The 21,693-nt window shown below is 43.3% G+C and overlaps 2 protein-coding genes and 1 long non-coding RNA gene across 6 annotated transcripts in view; 2 read left to right on the forward strand and 1 right to left on the reverse strand.

The window, feature by feature from the left end:
• LOC146790079 (uncharacterized) overlaps window positions 1-1,782 on the reverse strand; it is a 218,590-nt gene extending 216,808 nt beyond the window's left edge. For 2 of the 4 annotated variants that reach the window (XR_014969524.1, XR_014969522.1), the window contains exons 1-2: window positions 1,648-1,782; window positions 938-1,068 (exon numbers count right to left, since the gene is read on the reverse strand). The gene's annotated coding sequence lies outside the window, so the exon portion shown is untranslated. Of the gene's footprint in view, window positions 1-501; window positions 605-937; window positions 1,069-1,530; window positions 1,572-1,647 lie in introns of those variants that run through there. The other 2 variants (XR_014969521.1, XR_014969523.1) reach the window with 2 other exon arrangements.
• Window positions 1,783-10,085: 8,303 nt separating this feature from the next.
• On the forward strand, window positions 10,086-21,434 carry LOC146790083 (hemoglobin larval subunit alpha-like). The gene is made up of 3 exons (XM_085628441.1): window positions 10,086-10,245; window positions 13,663-13,867; window positions 21,136-21,434. The coding sequence occupies exons 1-3, from the start codon at window positions 10,151-10,153 to the stop codon at window positions 21,262-21,264; spliced, it is 429 nt and encodes a 142-aa protein (XP_085484567.1). The 5' UTR covers window positions 10,086-10,150; the 3' UTR covers window positions 21,265-21,434.
• LOC146790084 (uncharacterized) lies at window positions 17,595-18,095 on the forward strand. The gene is made up of 3 exons (XR_014969525.1): window positions 17,595-17,743; window positions 17,838-17,944; window positions 18,043-18,095. It is a non-coding gene; the product is annotated as an uncharacterized LOC146790084 (long non-coding RNA).
• Window positions 21,435-21,693: the final 259 nt, after the last annotated feature.

The following is a 21,693-nucleotide window of genomic DNA, read 5'->3' on the forward strand; positions in this document are numbered from 1 at the left end:
AGAGATGTTTGATATAAAGAGCTGGGCGGAGAAATGAGAAGCCTTTAAGTGGTAGCTCCTGTCACCCTGAAAACAAGTTTGCACCTTAATTAATGCACGTTCAACTGTGCTCTGCATAATTAGGCATGGAAACCGTACGGAGGATTCAACAACAATATAGCATTAGAGCTGCTGCCAATTCGTTCATACTGGCCTTCATCTCACTGTTGCCCATGCAGATGAAATCTATAGGTTTTTTCCTGAAGTGAATTATATAGTTATATATGTATAAATATATGTTTCGCCTAACTGAGACATAAATCCTCAGCAGCTGAAAGAGTGTGATATGCAGCTTGTGCATGGTAACCTCATCCTCCCCCATGGCTGCATGCCCAGAAGCCTGGCTTAGATCAGCATATGTAGAAAAGGCAATGAGAGATATTATTTCAGCGGTGCCCACAGCAAGCATCTTTGGATTAAAGGGACAAGCTCGGAAACAACAGACACTCGCATGCAATTTACCTTTCACTTGAATCTCGTAATCCACTATTATCTTTTTGTCCTTTTTTAAACGTGATAGGCTTTGACCTATTGTAGTAAAACCGAGGGGTGCTTTGTGTGAGATCTGTTCAGAAGAAAAGACTGGGGTTGAAAATGATCACCATGACAGCAGGGGAAGAGAAATCATAACAACTCATAAAAAGTGATCAAGTTCCAGTTTTTTCCCAGGCTTTGCAGTTTCTCTGGCCATCGATCATTTTAAGGGGTGCTACTTCCATCTGTAGTGATGTAACACACACGCCACACTTTGGTGCCTGCTTTAAATGATGTCCCTATTAAGAAACAAGAACATACAGGACCGCAAGCAGTGCTGCCCCCAGCATACTCCATCGGAGTTGACTTGTAAAACATGCCCAATCCCATTAAAATGAAGCCCAAAACAAACCGAACAGCTTACCAAATGAAGCCCAACTGCGATCGACATCCACAATTGCTAAACAAGCATTTGCAATGCAAGAGGACTCGCATTTACGCGAGACCTAATGCAGTGCAGACGGGAGTGCGGGTGGGTGGTGCTTTGTGTGAGATCTGTTCAAAAGAAAAGACTGGGGTTGAAAATTATCACCATGACAGCAGGGGAAGAGAAATCAAAACAACTCATAAAACGTGATCAAATTCCAGTTTTTTCCCAGGCTTTGTGGTTTCTCTGGCCATCGATCATTTTAAGGGATGCTACTCCCATCTGTAGTGATGTAACACACACGCCACACTTTGGGGCCTGCTTTAAACGATGCCCCCATTAAGAAACAATAACATAAAGGCACGCAAGCAGCATGCGCAGCGCTGCTCTTTCTCCAGCATAGTCCGTCCGAGTTAACTTGTATAACAAGCATAATGCCCCTTAAAATGAAGCCCAAAACCAACGAGCAGCTTTCCAAATGAAGCCAAACTATCGATCGACATCCAAAATTTCTAAACAAAAGGCTAAAAAGCACACCCCACTTTGGTGACACATTTAAATGATGTCCCCATTAAGAAACAAAAACATACAGGACCGCAAGTACTGCGTGCAAAACTGCTCTTCCCCCAACATACTCCATCTGAGTTGACTTGTAAAACAAGCCCAATCCCATAAAAATGAAGCCCAAAACAAACCGAACAGCTTACCAAATGAAGCCCAACTGCGATCGACATTCACAATTGCTAAACAAGCATTTGCAATGCAAGAGGACTCGCATTTACGCGAGACCTAATGCAGTGCAGACGGGAGTGCGGGTGGTTGGGCGGACGTGATTAAGGCATGAAAAACGGGAGTGGGTGGGGTGGGAGAGAAGGCAGTACAGCGGGAGGGGTGACAAGGGTATAAAGTAGTGCTCAGGAAACACGCAGTAAAGGGGCCAATAGCCGTGGAAGGAGACATGGCCGTCATAAGGCGGGACTAGCAGCCTCTAAACCAATCAGAAGGCAGCATTTAGAAACAGCAAAGCCACAAGCCAATGAAAAAGTGGGAGGGGGAGTGGGCGGGGCTTCCCTCACCTATAGTGTATACTGCATGCCTCGCAAAGCGAGCAATGCATGCGCTGCACCGCTAGGCGAGACCTAAAAAGTTTGGGTATTGTGGGTTTCCTTGCACAGTGTCTGAGATAGGGCCCTATAGCCACATCTACCTGCATTGTTATATAAAAAAATATATTTGCTGGCTGAAATGTGATGACTCCTGGTCACATTTTAAGGAATTTTGTGTTGCAGGCACTTGGGACAGTCACACAAGTGAGGAACCATTTTTATCGGGAGACATGTGGTAAAACAGAAATAGAACATTTGTTCCTACTGATTGGATTTCTTTGCATTTGTGGCTCCAAATGTAAGCTACAGTGCAGGAAAGAAGGCATTTTGCAAGCGCCCTCTGAAGCACATGATAGCATGGGCACCCACCAATTCAGATGTATACAAATAACAACCGTTCCTAAACTGAGAACCGTGTGTACATTTCAGAAATAACATAGGTTTGTTCACACCAATTTTTCACTCTTTATATTTTAGTATATGAGTTGCTGTAGACTTCGTACACACCGAAAAATCATTGTAAGGTGCAGCTCAGTGATTGGCTGTGGCTCCTGTGTGTTTTCGGGGAACATAAAAACTACATATATCCCCAAGAGCAGAAGGGCCTATCGCATGTAACAGTATATTGCATTTGTAAATCGGCTATCGTTACAAGAAGTTACAGATAAAAAAGAAAAATCACAAATGATTTCTTTTCTTGCTAATTTTCTTTTTTTTATTTCAACTGTTAGTTCAATCAATCAATCAATTCAGCTTTATTCGATTAAAAGAAACATTAATCATAAAAGCATAAGCACAATACATAAAAAAAAGCATTAAAACATGATTATATTAGCAGCTGATTTCTTGACTTAAAAATGAATTTTAAAAATGCTGAAACAGAAGCTACAACATACGGTGAATCTAACATTTGAAGGGCTAACAGTGCGGGGCGGCACTGTCTAACACCAAAAGATTTCAAAACTGGAAGGATCCATCTTTTCCTGGGAATAGAATAAAATTTACACAGTAAAACAACGTGTAGTGTTGATTGGATTGACATATCGTCACACGGACAATTACAGAGTGGATTAGACCAATCATTACAAACAGGAAAACTTAATAATCTGTGGATGAGACCTAAGCGGAAACGGACTAGCAAAAATCTGTTAAAATCTCCAGTAACAGTTGTTATATATGGTTGTATTAAAAGGTGGGTTGTGATCAGCTGATGTGCCTGTACTGAAATCTTCTTCATTTCTAAACATAATCTAGAATCATTTAAATGGTCTAGGCACATTTTTTTTAGGTCCTTTCTCGTAATCAGAGTCAAAGAGGTGGGATCATCATAATATTCGCAGTGATCCAATTTACAGAAAAATGATTTAACATAAATTAACCATCTTATCCTTGGCACACCTTCCAATTTTAAGACATCCCTAATGATGTTACGATTCAAGTCCAGGTTATCAGAGGTCCAGATCCTATGCCATTCGAGTATAGGTTGTATTTTGATTATATCCTCTAGGTAACCAATACCCAATTCAGTGTGGCAATTATATGTAGATATGGAATCTGGGACTGCCAATAGAAACCGAAGAAATTTATTTTCTACCGTCTGTAAGGAGGAAACATCAACAGTCCCCCAAACGCCAGCGCCATAGGTGGCAACAGAAACACATTTAGCGTTATAAATTTTCAACAATTCAGACGGGGGCCTCCTTCCCAGTTTCTTACTAAAATTATGAAGGGCAGTCACAGTTCTCGCAAACAAGGCCCTCCTAGCTTTTACAGCGGGTTGCCAGCTTAGTTTATTGTCAAATAAAATGCCCGGATATGTAAAAGAATTAGTGTATTCTATTGGCTTGTCATAAACATACATGGTCTTTGGACCCCTGCTACCACCACTGCCACTGGTCATAGCAAAGGTTTTGGAGACATTGATGGTAAGCCCCAAATTGGACATAAATGTCTCAAATGAAGAAATAACACGTTGCAGGGCAAGGGGGGTACGAGCCATTAGCACGGCATCATCTGCGTATAATAGGGCTGGGATAGTTCTCGATTCAATTTGGGGAAGGTCATTACAATTTTGAGCTAAATATTTTTCAAGGCCATTGATATATAGATTAAAAAGGAAAGGAGCGAGAACACAACCCTGTCTCACTCCTTTTCCTATCTTAAAGTCCTCTGTACATTGACCGTCCAGCCCATATCGTACCCTAGCCTTGGCCCCTGCATAAAGTTGTCTCAGAAAGGTAATTAAAACAGGATCAACATCAAGCTCTTCTAAAATTTCCCATAACTTTGCGTGTACAACGCAATCGAAGGCTGATGATAAGTCAACAAAAGTTAAATAAAAATGACCCCTTTTAGCCACCGTGTATTTGTTCATTAAAAGATTTAAATTAATGCTCTGGTCCACGGTCCCCATGCCCTTTCGAAAACCATATTGAATACAACATAAGATTCCCCGATCCTCAGCCCAATCTTGTAGCTTATTTAAAATGACTCTACCAGCAATTTTCATAGACGAGTCAAGCAAAGAGATAGGACGATAACACGCTGGATTATCTCTATCTCCTTTCTTAAAAATAGGGACTAAAACGGAGACTAACCAAGTTGGAGGAAGACTATTTACTACAATTGCATTAAAAAGTGAAGTTAAAAGTGGTCCCCATAATTCAAGATTGGATTTAAAAAGATGTGCAGGGACACCATCCGGGCCTGGTGCCATGCCCCATTGACTAGTCATAATGGCTTCGTTTACTTCCTGTAGCTCAAAGACCAAAGTCTTTTCGCATGGAGATCCCTGGTGAGACGGCTCAACTTCTTGGGGCCCAGATAGAGCGAGTGCATCAGTAGGGCAGTCATAAAGATGTGAATAATGACCAACCCATGCATTTTCAGGTATTGCGACCTCTATGTTGGCTCTGTCCGAGCTAGATAAAAAAGGAGCATTAACGGCTTTCCAGAAGGCTGCTGAGTCTTTGGATGCGGCTGCCTCCTTCAAAGCCAGCCACATCGACTTTTTTAGCTCTTGTTTCCTGTTTTTCAGGGCAGATTTGTACTCCCTTCTGGCATTGGCGATATTACAGGCATTTTTAGTTTTAGCATGAAGGGCCAACTTCAAGTTTGAGTGAGCCAGGGTGCATGAATGATCGAACCAGCCATGCTTCACTGGTTTACTTTTATTAGTTTCAATGAAGAGGGCCTTCTTAATGGTTGCAGCGATTATTGTAAAATTCTTAACAATCTCGCTTGGTTCGCCATCTTCATTTAAGCAATACATAAGATTACTAAAGCAGTCAGAGATTACTTTCTTCAAAAGATCTTCATGGTTTGCACGTTCCCAGCTTAATGCATAACCATTTTGCCTATTAAGTTTGATGTTATTAATGTCGTCAATATTCCTGTCCCTCACTTTTACAACTTGACATAGTATTATCAAGCTTAGGCTTATTGGAAAGTGATCGCTTAAAGCCACTTCATGTGTATTAAATGACTTTACTCTGGTAAAATGCCTGTTAAACATCAATATAAAATCAATTGTAGACGAGACACCACGGCCGTTAAAAGTTGGGGAAAAATCTATCGAGGGGGATGCTAACTTATTACAAAAACCCATATCATATGATAATAAAATGTCATTGAATAAGTCCCCTTGGGCCGTGTGCGCAAAATGTGGGAGGCAATCTTCATCATTGAAATCATATGTTAATCCGCAGATCCCTTTACCTATATGTTTACATAAGGGACAGTTAAAATCACCTCCCCACAAAATAAACACATCCTTTGTCATTGAATCATTGTATCTCTCCAAAACATCTAATAAGGATTTCAGAGTACAGGAAAAGAGGTGTTGTGGGATGTTGTTATAAAAATTAACGATAACCACATTCATAGATAAATCACATTTTAAATCAATAACTTGATAGTAAGGGTTATCCAAAAAGTTGCATTTATCATAGGTCACAAGGTTTGAGATATAAGTACAAAGACCGCCCTTTGCTCTACCACTGGGGGACGGGACCGCTGAGGTAAAAAAGGTACGGTAACCAGCCAAGTGGGCAGGTTCTAATAGCCAGGTTTCCTGTAGACAAAGAATATCAAACGACACTATGAAGTCCAACCACAAATCGTTATGTATCTTTGATTTTAGTCCGGCGACATTCCAGTATACAAATCGAATTCCTTCGTGATCCATTTCAGATTTGTTCCCCCCGTCCCCATTGCCCCGAATTAATGGCGATGGTGATGAATGTGTGGAGATATAAGGATCTATAGTGGGCCCCACTCCCAAGATCATATTATTGTCCTTAGGTGAGGTTGTAAAGGTCGGGAGATCAGGGCTAAATCTGTCTATACCACCAGAGGGAGGTGGGCTGGTACAAGCCTTATAAGGGCTCGTCACCCTAGAGGCATAGAACGCCTCATTAAACATAGAATTGAGTACAAATTGAGTCTTGGTGGGTGGACCTTCCCCCGTATCTTCAGCCAAATTACCAACTGAGCTTAAGCGTCAGTCTATCTCTTCTAGAGAAGGTAGGTGCTCGAAGCGATTATATGTCTGAATGGGGTATTTATAACCATAATTAGTATTTGGAGTACCTAAATGCTAGGTGCTGGGCTTATAGAAGAAACCTAAAGGGACCACGCCAATATTGCCGTAGGCCAAGGCGTGTTGATCCATACTACGCAGTATCCAACGTGCAAATTGGGGGGTCTTAAAGTTCAACACCACACAATCTCCCGGAAAGGCTTTAGGATCTCTTCCCAACCAACTCACCCTTCTTACCATCTTAAACTCCTGGAACAACCTGTCAGTATGTCCCACCCTAGATCCCAACCATGCTAAGGACTTATTTCTCAACACCTGCCAAGGTTCAGGTACGTCATCTCTTACTTTTGGAACGTTAGTTAGGATAATTGTATAAGGCGTAGCGGCAGGTGGTAGATCTAAAACAGTGGCTGGGAGGGCCTGATCTAGGTTAACAGGTAACATGGGATTATGTTGGCTATTATTTTCAACATGACGATCAGCCACAGATTGCCTGGAGTATGATTGGTTTTTAGTAACACCTTGAGAGAAATGTGCGTTATTATCAAGTTGACTTAAGTTCGACTGTGTACTCCCTAGATTAAAAGGGGGCTTGCCCTGAACCTTGTTCATCCTAGGATTAGATACACTAGGGATAGGTGGTGGCGCGTCAATTGTTGGCATAGGTTTCGGATATTTAGATATTATTTCTTCGATCGCGCCTAACCTTACAGTAATATTACTGATAGAATCTCTCAGAAACGAGTCTAGTGCCTCAATCTTTGTTTGTATCGCCATTATGTTAAAATGAGGTATGACGTTACTGGGAGTAGATACAGCGCCACGAGGCGCTCTTTTCGATTTGGGGGGGGGTTTATGGGTTCCCTTGTTGCTGTGTTTCCCCTTGGTCTTAGGAGTTAGTCCGGCCGCTACCTCTAAGGTAGACAGTGGGTTTTTTGATCGTTTAGTGGGTGGCTGGAGCTCAATATCCTGATCGGAAAAAGAAATATGATCAGAAATGTCTACCGCACACCCATTCTCAGCGACAATGGACTCGTCTATTACTTGCCCATTATGATTTGGTGGTAGAACCTCTGAGCAAGTTATCGCAGCCGCGCTGTCGCGAGTAATTGCTTCTTCAACTGAAACAATTTGCTCCTCCAGGGCACCCATAGCACCCGTGAGATAATTTAAAATAGATACACAAGGTCCCTCCCCAGGTTTCGTCTGCTTCTTAGATTGAGAACTTGCGGCCTTTCTTTTCGCCATTGTAATAAGGTACCTAAGGGAGAAGTTAGGAGGACGGTAATAAAACAAAACAGTATGAAACTCAACAGCAATCGTTTGGGCATACACCTCCAACAGAAAGTCATGTACTACCAGGTAACAGGTACTTATCTGGAACAATAGTGTTGGCAAAGAGTCAATGGATCAAGATCAATGGCCCAGCTCAGCCTACTCCTGGCCCGGGCCGCGCCCGCGCGCGTCCCGCGTTGCGTGAGCTTGCTGCCGGTAATGAGGGTTTTGCAAGGGGCCGTCTTCAAAGTGCTGCGTGCATGTCCCGGGTGCCCAGGGCCTCTGCAAAAGAGCAGTCTTCCACCAACATTCACCTCGGTCTCCCGCGTTGCGTGAGCTCGCTGCCGGTAATGAGGGTTTTGCAAGGGGCCGTCTTTTAAGTGCTGCGTGCATGTCCCGGGTGCCCAGGGGCTGTGCAAAAGAGCAGTCTTCCACTAACATTCACCTCGGTCTCCCGCGTTGCGTGAGCTCGCTGCCGGTAATGAGGGTTTTGCAAGGGGCCGTCTTCAAAGTGCTGCGTGCATGTCCCGGGTGCCCAGGGGCTGTGCAAAAGAGCAGTCTTCCACCAACATTCACCTCGGTCTCCCGCGTTGCGTGAGCTCGCTGCCGGTAATGAGGGTTTTGCAAGGGGCCGTCTTCAAAGTGCTGCGTGCATGTCCCGGGTGCCCAGGGGCTGTGCAAAAGAGCAGTCTTCCACCAACATTCACCTCGGTCTCCCGCGTTGCGTGAGCTCGCTGCCGGTAATGAGGGTTTTGCAAGGGGCCGTCTTCAAAGTGCTGCGTGCATGTCCCGGGTGCCCAGGGGCTGTGCAAAAGAGCAGTCTTCCACCAACATTCACCTCGGTCTCCCGCGTTGCGTGAGCTCGCTGCCGGTAATGAGGGTTTTGCAAGGGGCCGTCTTCAAAGTGCTGCGTGCATGTTCCGGGTGCCCAGGGGCTGTGCAAAAGAGCAGTCTTCCACCAACATTCACCTCGGTCTGTTAGTTGTTTGGGTAAAACCTTATGTGATCTTTACAAATGACCCCTTACTGAATTCAGTATTTTGCCCATTCTTTCAGATATGCATAGCTTTCTGGGATCACCCATGGGTTTCACACCTGTTTTTAACAGAAGCTGCCGGTAGTCTAAAATTACAAACAATAGGAAAAACAGACTACCTCTTCAAAAACTGTCAGATTTGTTTTTTATTCCATTCTTCTTGTTCATGATGGCTGGAAAGATGCTTATCCTAGCACAAAAATCTTTTTGCTGACGCCAGTTTTAGAGAAAAAAAAAAACATTTCTTGTGCGGCAATTTTTCCCCTTCTCCCCAAAGTTTTGCTATATTTTGGTTCCCTCCAAAAGAATTCACAACCCATTCATACCTTTAGGATCACCAGGATGATGGGGAAAGAGGACACACATTTGGCATGGATACCTTTTGTGGAAAAACGTTATGAAGGTTTAAACAAGAGGTAAAGGTTATGCAGGGGGAATGGCAGTGGTGTAACACAAAATGAAGCTCCACTCATCAAAATGTGTTAAGGAGCCCCAGAGTCTCTCAAATCCCACTGGCATGGGTCCTGGGCTCAATGTGGGGTCCCTGGAGAGTTGGATACCCCCTTAAAGTTGACCCCCCTGCGCCTGAGGGACTGCAGGGGGCTGTGTTGTGTTCCTGGAAAGCCCTATCAGTCAAGAGGAGGACATGAGCTGTTGGTAAATGCTCATGGTGTGCATGGTGGTCGCATTCTGTGTGCAGAGTGCAGTGCATAACAAATGGCATAGACGGACCTGAAGATTGTGAACACCTGCATCAAAACAACTATGTTAAATCTGTTAGGAAATCTGCCTTATTTACATCACTCTTACTAAACACTACATATATTTTAAACTCATTACATCGCTCCAAAATGTCTTGTCTCGTTTAATACAAACGCAAAAATATCAGAACAAACCCTTGCATTTTTTTAACCTGCATATATGTGGAATCAAATATAGTCATTCAAGTTGATCAGAAAACTTCCCATACACAATATTTATACAGATCCAACAATAGCTGAATACAAGTAGGTAATTGGTCTTGTTTATTCGCGCCCTGCTGCTGACTAAGTCATGCAGGGAGGACCCTCGTTCCATGGAGATAAGATAAGCAGGTTGGGTGGGTGCCAGGAATGACCAACGGCCGCGGGGGTCGGTCACGTCTCCCAGCCCACCTCCTCTTTATAACCTGACCCAGCTGAGGGGGCAGCATCGACTCCTCTCCACCGACCACCTCGTGCAGACCGTGCGCCACCCCCACCGAAGCCACCAAGATGACGCTGAGTGACGCAGAGAAGGCCGCGGTGCTCTCCCTGTGGGGAAAGGTCTCTGGCGACCTCGAGACCCTGGGAGCGGAAGCGCTGGACAGGTAACGCCGAGCGCGTGAGCGTGACGCATGAGCGTTCTGGCTTTAAAAAAGGATGCAGGTGAAAAATGGGGCAATAGCTTGGAGTTAGGTGGATTATTGTAAATTAAAGAATGGACAGAACAGCAAGTCTTTTAATGGAAATATAGGATTTCAGGTTCTCACTATTTATAGAGCATATTTCCTCCTGAGAAACGCCTGTACTCTCCCACTAAATGTATTGCAGCATCGCCGAGAAATGCAGGTACTGCCCCTTTCATATGAAAGAAGTGCAGGTACTGTCCCTTTCATATGAAAGAAGTGCAGGTACTGCCCCTTTCATATGAAAGAAGTGCAGGTACTGTCGCTTTCATATTAAAGAAGTGCAGGTACTGTCCCTTTCATATGAAAGAAGTGCAGGTACTGTCGCTTTCATATGAAACAAGTGCAGGTACTGTCCCTTTCATATGAAAGAAGTGCAGGTACTGTCGCTTTCATATGAAAGAAGTGCAGGTACAAAAGGAGTGCAGGTACCGGACAGTATACCTGCCCGTTTAAACCACTGAGAACAGCACAGCAAAGTGGCTCATACTAAACCCTCTTTTAGAGTACTGTTTGTGGACCCCGGGTTAGAATAACTAATTCAGGAAGAATTTTGTATTTCTTGCATTAATTTTACACTTTAGAACACGTAGGCCTAGATGTACAACCATTCACGCAGGACAGACACTGCTTGAAAGTCTGTAGTGCAGCAGAGTGCGAAGGGCAAAACGGCACAGAGCCCTCGTTACAAACACTCATTTTTAGTGATGATAAGCGTTGTACCACAGCTCAGAGGCGGGCCGAGCAGTGTTTTGAGTACGATTTGGACTCGAGTGAGACTCTCCGGTGAACTTTCTACCTGCACAGAACCGCTTGTGCGTAATTTGTGTGTAAAATTAGTGGGAATTGAACGTGTTATATGAAGGAAATCTACCCAATTTTCCTTTTGCTTATTGTTTGCACTTGCATTGTTTTGTGGCTATGTTTTTTGTGCCAAGTCAGGCTACGTTATTAGCTCTAACTTTGTCCTGAGGTGGTTGCGCTGTTCTACTCGTGTTAGAAGCGCGTACACACATTAACAGGGATTACCGCCACTCGGGGCCGGCTTTAGCGTTGATGTGCGACAATGTTTGGTGGTACCCCCCAATAACCACCTCTGTTACGGATTTCCTCACTACCACCCTTTAACAATGCCCCTCAAGTCTCTATAACCACTCTCTCTCGGATGCGTGTAATTCGTTTTATTGCGCTGTTGCCACTCATACTAGTGTAGCGTGTCAGAAGACTTTACATCACACTCACTGCACAGAGACAATCAATCATAGGTGTGTAGATTATTGTATAGGAAATGTAACGTTACATAAAACAGAGGACTACAAGGAACAGGTGTCACGTCATCCATTCTGGTAGACAATATAGGGGCATATTAACAAGCCAGGCGATAAAATTATCGCCGCTTTAACAGCAGAAAACTGCTGCTAAAACGGCCATAATGGGCTTGATAATATGCGCTGTGGAATTCCAATTGAAACCCATGTTAGATGTGAAGGACATCTAACATGGGCTTCAATTGAAATTCCATAGAGCATATTATCAAGCCCATTATCGCCGTTTTAGCGACAGTTTTCTGCCGCTAATGCGGCGATAATTTTATCGCCTGGCTTGTTAATATGCCCCATAGTTTGACAGTGCTTGGTCTGGAGAAGCACTAACTCTGAATTTAAAACTGAACACCATGGTTGGGGGTTCTTTTTAATAATCCGAATTAATTTCTATCCAAATGAACCCGTTTTTTCAACAGTAGGATAATAAAAGACTGGATAAAATCATAACGCTCTAAACTATGACTTGCACCTTTTAAGCAGCTCTTTGGTGACAGTTAATAGCTCACTCTTTTATGTTAGGATTATAATTTATAAACTAAATCACAAAAGGATCATTCGGAAAAAAATACCGTAACCCACTGACCTATTTGTATTATATGCGCTTTGTGATCTAATTGGTACACGTTCTTTGCAGCAGACATATTAACCTTCTGCTCTGCCTTACCACGAGTCAAAAGTTCCAAAAGACAAACCAACGAGCTCTCTCTAAGAAGCATATTAATCAGTGGAGTCATCTTGACATTTATATGTTTGCCTGTAAATTTGTGGAGGACAGGAATGCGGCAGCAGGTGCTTTTAAAACCACGCAATACTTCCAAATACGAACCCCATCCAAGTTAGCGCCCGGTGCGGGTGCACCGATCGCACTGCCCTAGAGCCGGCCCTGTCGCCACTCATTAATTTAGAGAAAGTCGAATTGTGCAGGTTGATGGCACCGTTTGTAATCCCTCGGGACATGTAAAACGACCCAGAATGCAGTTTGTTTTATCAGAGATAATGTCTTCAATCCAACCTTGGCTATCATTTGTGGAATGAGCAACTTGGGTTTATACGTTTTGAACTCGTATAAAGATTACATTTCAGCAGGGCTTTAAGTGGGCCGGGTCCTGCCGGTGCTCAGCACCGGCAGTTCTAAAAAGCAGGTACCGTAACGGGCCCCTATCGGGCTCTACTTTTTGCCATTCATTAAATTAGAGAAAGTCGAATTGTGCAGGTTGATGGCACCGTTTGTAATCCCTCAGGACATGTAAAACGACCGAGAATGCAGTTTGTTTTATCAGAGATAATGTCTTCAATCCAACCTTGGCTATCATTTGTAGAATGGGCAACTTGGGTTTATACGTTTTGAGCTCGTATAAAGGTTACATTTCTGCAGGGCTTTAAGTGGGCCGGGTCCTGCCAGTGCTCAGCACCGGCAGTTCTAAAAAGCAGGTACATTAACGGGCCCCTATGGGTCTCTAATTTTTGTACTCACTGTCGGTGAAAAAAACCTCTGCAGCAGTACCCCCCTTCACTGGCAAGATGTAACTTCAAAGAGACTGGTTATAGTCCTTTCACAGTCTCATCATTTTAGAACTGCAGCATTTTTCATATCCTATACAACGAAGCCCTAGTTTTTTTTTTTTTGTAATCTTATGCAACTAACAGTCATTGACAAAGCCTATAGTCCTGGCTTGTTGTAGGTGTAATGTTACTTGTTCTATTGTATACCTGGATGCAATGACAGAAACAGCCAAAACCAGGCAGATGGTACACTCTGCTAAGCACAGATTGTTAGTTTATGTGTTTTTAATCCTTGCCCTTAATTACAGTGGCCAAGCCCCTTTGAGTGACCCCCCAGTTTTTTCATCCCACGTAAAACACTGCATTTCAGTATCAATAAAAATAGGGAGTGCAATCTCTTCCCACGACCTCCCATCGGATGCACGCATGGGATGTGAGCTGCAGCATTCAAGTAAAAATGAGCTGCTAGCCTTTTGCAATTTCAAATAAAGTGTTTCTTTTTGTATTTCAGGCTTTTCAAAAGCTTCGGCCAGAGTAAGACTTATTTCCGCCATTTTGACATCAGCTCCGGATCTGCTGATCTGCGCAGGCACGGCGCCAAGGTGCTGGGCGCCCTCGGAGAAGCGGCTAAAAACCTGGACAACCTCGACCAGGCGCTTTCCAAACTGAGTGACCTGCACGCCTACAACCTCAGAGTGGACCCCGGGAACTTCAAGGTGAGGAAACACTCCAAACATAGGCACTTTACTAGTGCTCGTCTTCCGTGGTCAAATGCTGCAATGCGCGTCTTTCTGTTTATCAGAATTTCAAAGCAGTGACAAACATAACAGCTCTTTCATGTTTTTGCTCCGTCACATCTCTTGGTAGCAGTGACCTTTAGAGATTGTTGAATTACAAAAAAACAATAAAAAATGGAGACGCTACTTCATGTTTGGAACTTAAACAAACCCCTTCAGAGGCCTTGGATCTTCTTGACCTTAAAACATTTGGTGCATTAGTTTCTATTTAGGGCTCTCATTTTGAGAAGGGCTGGAAGTGGTAGACATTTTATTAAATGTGCAGTAGGTGTTTATCAACACACTTGGCACAATTTTGTTTTTCAAAGTCTTGTGCCACTGCAATAAAAAATAATCTCCCATCCATGGTAATCACTGCAGTTCAGGAGTGAACTTTGTTGATATCCTGATTCTGTATTATTAATTCAATTATTGATAAACAAAAATCTTTTTAAAAACGTATATTTGCTACACTACCGGTATCTTTGCTACTTTGAATATTTTGTTTCACACTCAATAATATATTTGCTTTAATAAATAAAAATTACCCATATATTTATTAAAGGGTAATTTAACGGGCTCCTTTGGCTAAACTTTGAGTAAGGCGTACCACCTTTGTTTTTACCATATGGCACTTCCTGCCCATTGCTCCCCAAATAAACTGCATTGAGAGACAATTAAAAAAAAAGTTAAGCAGATGAACAATGGCTGCAATATAAAAATGCCAATTGACCAGTTACAATTCATTTTCACTGGATCCATATGTGACATATCCCTCCGTGAATATTAAACTATGCACTTTCATGTATCCAGGACCCAGAACCAGGCAGATCCGACCAGTGAAATAAATGTACTAATTGATACCGACAGACATTACTGGGCACTAATAGCCAGTTCACAAATGTAAATAGAACTAACTTGAAAGTTCTCTCTAGAAGTCCAGTAGACATCTGAAAACCCATGTACCAGCTGCTTGCTCTAGTAGAGACAATTTCTACCAAGACAGTGCTTTTTGGTTACCACTCGCTGTTGTTCTCTTGTCCATGGTGATCTAAATTTATATTATTGCTTGGCTTGAATATCATATTCATCTACATATATTTCCTGGATTTAAAGACCTTGGGGCATATGTATCAAACGATTTTTTAATCGCAAACGCTGCGATTCGCAAAATAACAGCGTTTGCGATTAAAAAATCGGTAATCGGGATGTATGAGCCACATCCCATCGCAAAATTAAGGAATTGCTAATTTAGCGATTTCTTAATTTTGCGTAAGCATTTAAGAAATCGCAAATTGCGATTTCTTAAATGATATGTAAAAAGCACCCAAGTTGTGCGAATTATCCTTAAGAAATCGCAAATTACCACCAACTTCCAGTTGGTGGTAATTTGCGATTTCCTTTCAAAAAGCACTTTTTTGAAATTTACCAAGTGCCACGTGGCGCTTATACATGCCCTTAGGGCATGTATGTGCGCCATATGCACACACATGCTCATTTCAGGGGTGCATCAGGGTGTCATCATGACACCCTTGCACCTTTGAAATTATTCTCAAATTGCGATTAGCAAATTGCGAATCGCTATTTGAGAATTACTTCCCATTCATTCCTATGGGTCTCCTGGCCCATAGAAATGAATGGGCAAGTATTCCTTAATTGCGATTTCGCAATTTGCTAATCGCAATTAAGGAATTTTAAGAAATCGCAAAAAGTTTGCAATTTTTTTAATACATCCCGTTTTGCAATTCTCAAATAGCGATTCTTTAAAAATCGCTATTTGAGAATCGCAAATGGTGATGTTGATACATATGCCCCCTAGTGCCAGAAATGCAAAAGCAACAATTGGTTCTGTCGGGTAAGAATAATTTCTTTAGATATTGAGTCACTTTTAGTCATTCAGAACACAACAGCAATTTATAAAAATATATATACACACAATGAGACCATAGAAAATATGAATGATTTTATAAATTCCGTCATTTATAAATATTTGAATTGAGTTGTATGGCTGTCAAAGAACGAGAACAATTAAAGAGTTATTGGTGACAAGGTGACATGTGGTGCTCAGTGAACTAGTGATAGTGCGTGCTATATACAAAGTGATTCTTAAAATTCCGACAATTTAAATAGGCCAGAGAAACAGGTAATTGAATAGGTCTGCAAATAGGTTTGAGTCAGTTTTTTAGCAGAGTCTTTCAACTGATCCAGTATTCGTCGACGTTTCAACCCTGAAGGTGCACAACTAGTTAGTCAATGCGGGTCTTCATCAGGACATGGTGAAAGGGGGGAGGTTGGGTTGACAGCCTGTGGAATAGCAAAGTTTAAGGTCAAATGTGTGTAAATAGGAAGGGGGATGCTCGAAATATATCGGCATGCAAGGTGACAACTCACCTAGTGTGGTCCGATATTGCTTAACGGACTTGGTTCGAAATCTTGGACTGGCAGGTGTTCACACTAATTCAGGGAAAAAGTGGGGAATAATCACGCACTGCCTATGGAATACTCCTCAGTGATTTTGATAGGTATTAATCTCAACGTTAAATAAGACTCACCCAGTATCTGATTTGGGTCTTGTAATCGGGTTTCGCATTAATCAAAAGCCAAGCGCAGGCATACGTCCTGACTTCTCTGTGCGCATAAATCGCACGTCTGGCGGGTTCTGTGTGAAAGGGACACCATTAGCCTTTCCAGTGCTTGTTACATACTACAATGCACTCACGTGGGTGCTTGTCTAAAATGGAGTAAGCACTCACCCAGTAACAGTGTCTCGTAGTCGGGTTTCGCATTAGTTGGAAGCAGACTTGCGTCCGGATCCCTCTGAGCGCATTAGTCACTCGTCAGGAGGGTTCTGCATAAAGAAGGGGGAGTCCGTTAGATTACAGTACCGTCAGTGGTACGGTGAGTGGACAAACCACTGTAAGAGCGCTCACCTGGGTGTAATTTCACGATTGTAAATTAGTGAGAGAGGGGCTCAGGCATACGTCCTGTCTCCCCACGGCCGAATCAGTGAGTGCTCCAGAAAGCGGCCGATAGATATACATGCAACTATGCGTGTACGTGGCGCCTGTCAGCTACAGATGCGTGGGCCATTAGTTGCTAGGTGACGCGTCCGGCGCAGAACGCCGATGCGTCATGCGTCATGTTATTTGATACGTTGTCCTTAACCTCGAATCGACAGGATGCCGAATGTTTACACCATTATTGCTTCTGCCACTAACAAATACATTACAATCGTGCTTGGCTCCAGCGGACATTCACCGGCAACCCCGGTTCCTGCTAGGAGTAAGACCAAACATGTGCAATACTTTCCTTTTGACCAAAACGGCCTACTCCTCTGACATTGAAGAGTGATTTGCCGACGCTTCCGTGACGATCACATTCCTGAACGCGTCATTAGGCCGCTTACTTGGTTGCCTAGCTACCGTCGCTAAACGCATGACGCATCGGCGTTCTGCGCCGGACGCGTCACCTAGCAACTAATGGCCCACGCATCTGTAGCTGACAGGCGCCACGTACACGCATAGTTGCATGTATATCTATCGGCCGCTTTCTGGAGCACTCACTGATTCGGCCGTGGGGAGACAGGACGTATGCCTGAGCCCCTCTCTCACTAATTTACAATCGTGAAATTACACCCAGGTGAGCGCTCTTACAGTGGTTTGTCCACTCACCGTACCACTGACGGTACTGTAATCTAACGGACTCCCCCTTCTTTATGCAGAACCCTCCTGACGAGTGACTAATGCGCTCAGAGGGATCCGGACGCAAGTCTGCTTCCAACTAATGCGAAACCCGACTACGAGACACTGTTACTGGGTGAGTGCTTACTCCATTTTAGACAAGCACCCACGTGAGTGCATTGTAGTATGTAACAAGCACTGGAAAGGCTAATGGTGTCCCTTTCACACAGAACCCGCCAGACGTGCGATTTATGCGCACAGAGAAGTCAGGACGTATGCCTGCGCTTGGCTTTTGATTAATGCGAAACCCGATTACAAGACCCAAATCAGATACTGGGTGAGTCTTATTTAACGTTGAGATTAATACCTATCAAAATCACTGAGGAGTATTCCATAGGCAGTGCGTGATTATTCCCCACTTTTTCCCTGAATTAGTGTGAACACCTGCCAGTCCAAGATTTCGAACCAAGTCCGTTAAGCAATATCAGACCACACTAGGTGAGTTGTCACCTTGCATGCCGATATATTTCGAGCATCCCCCTTCCTATTTACACACATTTGACCTTAAACTTTGCTATTCCACAGGCTGTCAACCCAACCTCCCCCCTTTCACCATGTCCTGATGAAGACCCGCATTGACTAACTAGTTGTGCACCTTCAGGGTTGAAACGTCGACGAATACTGGATCAGTTGAAAGACTCTGCTAAAAAACTGACTCAAACCTATTTGCAGACCTATTCAATTACCTGTTTCTCTGGCCTATTTAAATTGTCGGAATTTTAAGAATCACTTTGTATATAGCACGCACTATCACTAGTTCACTGAGCACCACATGTCACCTTGTCACCAATAACTCTTTAATTGTTCTCGTTCTTTGACAGCCATACAACTCAATTCAAATATTTATAAATGACGGAATTTATAAAATCATTCATATTTTCTATGGTCTCATTGTGTGTATATATATTTTTATAAATTGCTGTTGTGTTCTGAATGACTAAAAGTGACTCAATATCTAAAGAAATTATTCTTACCCGACAGAACCAATTGTTGCTTTTGCATAACTGCCCAGGTTCTGAGGGATACTGGGTTACCCCATTGCTATTCTCCCTAGTGCCAGAAAGGCAGAGTCAAGAAAATATCCACCCCACTGTTTCACACACTCCATCAACCAAGCTGCTCCTTCAAAGTCTCCACAAGTGTACTCTCCCTAACTGAGGCATGTAAGGGAGCACATCTTGGCCAAGATCAAACACCGTGCGAAAGGGAACCAGGAGTAGCATGCCTGAACTTCATTCCCCAATCCACAGGGACAAATTGGCTTATTGTTCTTTCACATGTAGGTGTGATTTATTAATCAAAACTCAGGAGTAAATCAGGATCAAGATAGAAAGTCAGAAGTAAGCCACACCCGCTCACTGAAACATCTTAACTGAGCCACAGAGATTTCGCTGGCACAGTGTCTCTAGCCGTATTCAACAGGATGAACTTTTCACTCTTCTGAAGCACTTAGGAACCATTTAACTCACGTCTTCTCATGGTTTGATTTCAAAACAAGAGCTGCTGTTCCTCTCAGGATGGTACCGCTGATGCCGCAAGAGCTTCTGCAACAGTGGCAGGTGCCCTCCTGATTATGGAAAGAATGAGTGTTTAAATGTGGTCTGCCAACTGGTTTTGATGGTTGGGTACTTGGCAATGTTGACTTTTTTTTCTCCATAATGTAAGATAGATCCAATGAGACATTGGAGACCATTCAGAAAATGAGCACGTGACAGACCAGTGGCGGGATCATGGGCACAAGTACATACAGACTTCGAAGGCAGGAGTGTGGCGCTGTCCTTGAAAGAAATGACATTGTTTGTGGTGCACACACTATTGTGCTAACGCATACTGTATGTGCAACAGTTCTGCACGGTATGAAGTTGATAGCTATCGCTGTAGATTTCCAAATGATGCTACTTGTAGCTCATGCACTAACTCTGAGAGTTTCAGAGAGATATCAAGCTATTCTATGTGCGATAGACAGCACGTTACATTAAAAAAACAGGCGCACAGCACATAATGAGGCCCATGGAGAGATCTCTGGCAATCTAGACTTCTGTAACGCTGGCCTGCATAAGATCCGCAAATTTGTGGAACTTTTATCACACTTTCACCCATTATCATGACACAGCCAAGGATTACCCCAGTGGTATAGAATACCTGAGATAGTTAGGTGCCAGGAAAATATTGTATATGTAGCACACTATCATTTGGGGAACAGAACCTTTAGCACTTGGTAGGCATTTGAGAAGAAATACAGGTGTAGTTGGTGTCTTTTCCTATGTAGTGTTATTTTCTCCCCTCTGGCAGACCTATAAGTACTAATGTAGGGAGGTACCTTCGTCTTTTATGATAGGTACCAGTAACTGCCATCTTATACTGTGCTCTTGGTCTATCAACAGGCATACCTTGCCTCTAATTCTGGTGTTCCATTGTCACAATAAATGTGATCAATGCAAATCTTTCATTGTTTTACCTGAAATAAAGCAACAACAACAAGGTGATGGATGGAATGCTTAAGAGTCTCAGACCCTGGCAATCCCTTGGGGCTGCCCTCTAGTCCTTCATTTTTGCCCCACCATGCAACCTCGGTGTGAATCCAGCCATATGCAAATCAGTCTTGACTCTGCTCCAATAGTAGCAGTTCAGCCCAAACTGCCTGCCCAGATCCCCACCGAACCAGGGCACAAGCAACCCAAGACCAGTTTCTCCCCGATCGGGGCTCCCCTTTTATTTTCTTGGAGGTATTTCATGCTCGTTATGATTTATCTTCTAGAAAATCTGTAAACCATACTCCAGTGGGACAGACATCAAAGTTAAAATATTGTTACCTGTTCATTCAATCTACAAGGATTCAGGGACGGCCACCTTTCTTAACGATAGAAGCTTTCAATCTTTTCTCTCCGTTATCTTCCTTGTTTCAAGCTCCTCTTTATCCTAAAGGTTCAGATGAGAGCCCCTCATCTTCTTGAGGGATCAAAACATCGTCAACCACCACTACAGACCGTAAATAGATTATATTATATATAAATGGACCATGTTGTTCTTGTTTTCAAGATACACAACGATGACCACTGAATTTGTTCATGTGTGTGTATCCCTTTGATGAGAGCACAAAGCACATTTCTCATTATGCACTCACTGCGCCATCACAAAGTAAAGTGTTTTTTTTATAAAAGTTCTTTATATATGAGTTATTATCACTAATGTTTAAAATACCCACTTGGTTCATTTGCTTTGATTGTATTGTTTTCCACTCTGGGACCAGTGTTTCTTCTACGTGTTCTTACCCAAGGTTCCCGGGATCCTCGAGTTCCCTTGTTAACTGCGGCTCTGTGTGCACTGTTACTGTGGCTATTCTGAGGCACAGCCTTGGATTGCAGCTGCTCTCCTGGGTTCCACCACTAGTGAGGTCCGGATTGCAGATTCTTTTGCAGGGTCTATTGCTGCTGGGCTTCATGCTGTTCTTTATTCCTTCTCTTGCAGCTGCTGTCCCACTGCATTCAGGCTACACTGGCCGCCCACTTCCCTGAAGACTTCAGCCCTGAGGCCCAGGCCGCGTGGGACAAGTTCCTGGCCGCAGTGTCCGCTGTGCTGACCTCCAAGTACAGATAGACCCTGCTCTTACCTCAAGAGGGATGTATATATTATAGAGAAGTGGATGCTGCGGATGCGACAAGAACATGTGCAGATGTGGTGTGAACAGCTGATTTCCATAATTTTGTTTTATGTCACTGAGACCACAGCTGCTTTTGTAATAAAATCCATCTGTGTGCAAAATCAAATTCTGCTGTCCTGCAACTCCTGATTTTTTCTCTTTATGTGTCTTAATTTTACTACAGAATGCTCTGCCCAGCCCTTCTAGTAGGTGCTGTAATGCGCAACCCTGAAATAGAAGCAAAGTCAGGAAAATATCATTACTCTAAATAGGGGTCAGGGTCTCAGTCAATAAGAGTGGAAGCAGAGAGGAGGCTTGAAGATGTGGGTCATTCCCTCAGTAAAAAACAACTACAAGATGAACCTATTTAAATACATTTTGACTGT

This window comes from Triturus cristatus, chromosome 10 (genome assembly GCF_964204655.1).
Source record: "Triturus cristatus chromosome 10, aTriCri1.1, whole genome shotgun sequence".
Taxonomy (NCBI): Eukaryota; Metazoa; Chordata; class Amphibia; order Caudata; family Salamandridae; genus Triturus; species Triturus cristatus.